We start from the raw sequence: 3,651 nt of genomic DNA on the forward strand, positions 1-3,651 counted from the left end.
CAGACTGTGCCTGTGGGTCCCCCACATCTGCCCACCCCCGGGGTCACTGTGTTTCCCTCCTCTTCCTGCTGAGAGGTGGCGAGGCACGGTGTGGATGAGAAGTGGCTCTTGGAGGCAGGGCCTGGAGGCTCGGCTTGACGTCTGTCACAGGCAACGTCCTGATCCCAGGAGGCCCTGGGGGCGCCGTGGACCCACTGGTGGACCCGCTGGTGGACCCGCTAGAAGGGGAGGCTGTTGTCTGTGTATGAGCGGCAGGGGAACGCGTGGCATCCCGTGGGGGTGCGCCTGTGTTCACGGGCACACGCGGTGCACACACACGGATACACCCACGTGTGGAAGCCACAAGTCTGTGTGCACACACACTGTGGACACCAGCTCGGAGGTCCTCAGGGAGACCGGAGGCTGACGGTCCCTTCACACCACGGCCCAGGGGATCGCATCTCTGGCCAGTGCTGGACGGCCAGGCAGCCTCCCTAGCTGGCCTGGGGCCCGGGTCCCGACAGTGGGGGTGCCGCGACCACCCACTGGCGGAGGTAGCTCCTCGGGGGCCCTTCGTCCCTGGGGTTGGCGAAGTCGCAGTCCACGGGGCTGCCGCAGTCAGAGCCCGCGAAGCCGCTGTCAAAGGTGTCCATGTCCAGGCCGGCCAGGGGCGAGCCCGCCTCACTCTCTGCCACCCCACTGGGCGGCCCGGCCCCCCAGGGCGGCCCGGCGGCCCAACCCTCCTCATCCGCGAGGGACAGCTTTAGCCTGTCCAGGAGACTGCCCAGCCCAGGGCCACCAGCCGAGACGCAGCCGCACGAGAGGACTGTGGTCCCCGCGCCCAAGAGTGGGTCCTCCAGGCCCGGGCCGGGCTCCAGACCAGCGTCCAGGTCCAGGGTTGGGTAGCCGTCGTCCTCGCAGCTGCAGGGCCAGGCGCACGGCCCCTCTGCGTCCACCACGGTCACTGTGTCGATGGACACCAGGCCGTACGGCCGGGCCCCCTCCTCTCTGTGAGCCGAGCCGCCCGCAGTGGTGGGGCCCCAGCCGCCGGGCTCAGGCACGCCATCCGATTCCACTGGGTCCGCCAGCTCGGGCTGCTCTGTGGGCTCCAGCCCCTTGGCCGGACCCGGTGAGGAGCAGTGGAACACTTCCAGGGGTGAGGGTGCCCCTGTGCCCCGGGGTCCTAGCTCCAGACTGGAGGCAGTGAAGGGTGAGCCCACCCATTTCTGTGAACGAGAAAAGAGAGAGTTAGGGGGTGGGACGGGGGAGAGGTGAGGGTATAAACAGGCAGAGACAGAGCAAGACAGAGACAGCAAGCGAGAAAGACAGACACGGAGAGAGACGAAGACACGAGAAGGCAAGGAGCAGAACTGGCGTGCTCCTGTCTGGTGGGGGTCCCCACCACTGTCCCTTCCCCACGCTGGGCCTGTTTCCTCATTTGTAGTAGGGAGTTGCTCACCCAGACGGCCGCCCGGAGGCCCTGTGGCCTGGGCAGGGCCAAGATTCCCAAGTCGGGGGAACACGTGGGCAGGAGCCCCTGAAGTCTGAGCGCCCCCCCACCCCTGCTGACGTTCTTGAAACCTCACATTCTCCTGTTCACGGGTCCCTACTCGATGGACACTCGGGGGGGGGGCAGAAGCCCCACTTCTCCCGTTCACAGCTGTGTCTTCCCTGCCTGGCACACAGCTCGGCTGAATTAGTGGAGTGAAACGACGAAAGGCCACCTGGAGAGGCCTTTGTGCACTTTGTGAACAGCAGACGTGGCTGACGTCGACCAAGACAGTGGCCCTGAAACTCTGAGGTCCTCCTCCCCTTCCCTGCCAGGAGTCTCACTCATGACGCAGCAAGCTCCATCCCAGCGGCAGAGAAAGCCCCTGAGAACGGGAATCTCCCCGTTCTGAGCTGCTCTTCCTTGGGCCTTGTCTCAGAACCATGGCGAGGCCAGGATCGGGGGTCACTTCTCAGCTGTGCACCCTGGAGCTATTTTTCTTCCCGAGCGGAAGTAGAGTGGCACAATCACAGCTCACTGCAGCCTCGACCTCCTGGACTCAAGCGATCCTCCCGCCTAAGCCTCCCAAGTGGCAGCAACTGCAATCACACGCCACCACGCCCAGCTAATTGTTGGCGGTGGGTTGTAGGGATGGGGGTCTCACTACATCGCCCAGGCTGGTCTTGAACTCCTAGTCTCAAGTGATCCTCTCACCTCGGCCTCCCAAAGTGCTGGGGTGACAGGCGTTATCCACCATGCCTGGCCGTGAGTCAGTTATTGTGTCTGTTTTCTCATCTGTGAAATGGGCCTAATATCAGTGCCCACCCCTGGGGTTGTTGTGAAGGTAAATAAGTAACTGTGTGTGACGCTCCTAGTGGAGTGCCTGGTCTGGAGCGAGTACCGTCTGAGTCCCCATAAAAACACAAGGAAAAGGGGGTATTTGAACTTCAGGGAAGATGAAAGGGTGGGTCCAGTGGGCTGGAGTACACGTTCCTGCCCTGCCCCGCTCAAGCCGCTGCTCCTCTCTGAGCCTCGGTTTCCTAGTGGGTGCCCTGGGGATGTGCAGCGCCCACCCCTGCAGGGCAGGGACCACTGTGAGGACCCGCGGAGGGAGGCTGGGCGGGTGCTCGGCGTGGCCTCAGGCAGACAGCAGGAGCTCGATCCGGGCCCTAGGTCCGGGCGTCTGGCTTCAGTCTCGCTGGGGAAGGCGGGCGCCCCTCCCGCCCATCACCACATCCTCTCTGCGAGGCCCCGCCCACACCGCGGGGTGGGTTATGAGCCGTAAATGGGCACGGGCCACCCTGTGGGCGCCGGCGGGTGCGAGGTGGAGGCATTGGGGAGGCTGGGTGTTGTGTGGGCGGGGCCGCAGCCTTCCCAGAACCCCGGGCCTCTCCACCCTGACCCAGGGCTCCTGGTGGGGGGGGGACTCCAGAGACCCCCAGGGTTCACCCCGCCGCAGCTCGGCTCCTCAGCAGAGGTTCCAGGGCCTAACAGAAGCAGCAGCTGGCCCCCGCAGCGCCTGGCCATGCTGCGTGGTCTTGTTGAACTCCCATGCCTTCACTGTGCAGACGGGGAAACCGAGGCCTGGCTGGGACCTGGATGTTCTGGGCCTGCAGAGTGAGGTGGGGGTGCCGGGCGAGGGCGGAGCGCGGCTCGTCACGGGGAGGGATGCTCACCTTGAAGTCTCCTCTGTGGGCCTCGTACAGGGGCTGGAAGAACTGCTTGGGGCTGGGCACCAGCCATACCTTCTTCCACAGCCTGAGAGGGCAGAGACAGTGAGGCCACTGACCTTGCCCAGAGGGCAGCCTGGCCTCCCATCCCGCGTTCGCCAGCTTCGTGCCACAGGGCATGTGGCCCCGGAGCCTCCCTTGCCTCCCCGGGCTCGGTTTCCACATCCGTGGAAAGGAAGCAGCGAGTCCCCCTCTCAGGTTCCTGAAGGGCAAAGGCTACCCTCCTGAGCCCCAGCCTCCTACAGCCAGGGCGGGTCCAGGGGCAATTCTAGGGGTGCAGGCTAGCCACATCACCCCTCCCCCTCACCTGGTGCCCTCAGGCCTCAACGTTTAAAATTCAGTGGGCAAGCCGGGCTCGGTGGCTCGGCCTGTAATCCCGCACTTTGGGAGGCTGAGGTGAGGGGATTGCCTGAGCCCGCAGGTTCGAGACCCGCCTGGGCAACTTGGCGAGAC

General features: G+C 65.0%; 1 protein-coding gene across 1 annotated transcript in view; it reads right to left on the reverse strand.

The window, feature by feature from the left end:
- Nucleotides 1–300: 300 nt before the first annotated feature.
- IL21R (interleukin 21 receptor) overlaps nt 301–3,651 on the reverse strand; it is a 17,569-nt gene continuing 14,218 nt past the window's right edge. Inside the window, exons 8-9 of the mRNA XM_008056237.1 lie at nt 3,145–3,226; nt 301–1,205 (exon numbers count right to left, since the gene is read on the reverse strand). Coding sequence (XP_008054428.1) covers nt 474–1,205; nt 3,145–3,226 — 814 coding nt within the window. The 3' untranslated portion in view covers nt 301–473. The remainder of the gene's footprint in view (nt 1,206–3,144; nt 3,227–3,651) is intronic.

The sequence above is a fragment of the Carlito syrichta genome, unplaced genomic scaffold (genome assembly GCF_000164805.1).
Source record: "Carlito syrichta isolate Samal-C Ts95f unplaced genomic scaffold, Tarsius_syrichta-2.0.1 Scaffold302297, whole genome shotgun sequence".
In the NCBI taxonomy this organism is placed as follows: Eukaryota; Metazoa; Chordata; class Mammalia; order Primates; family Tarsiidae; genus Carlito; species Carlito syrichta.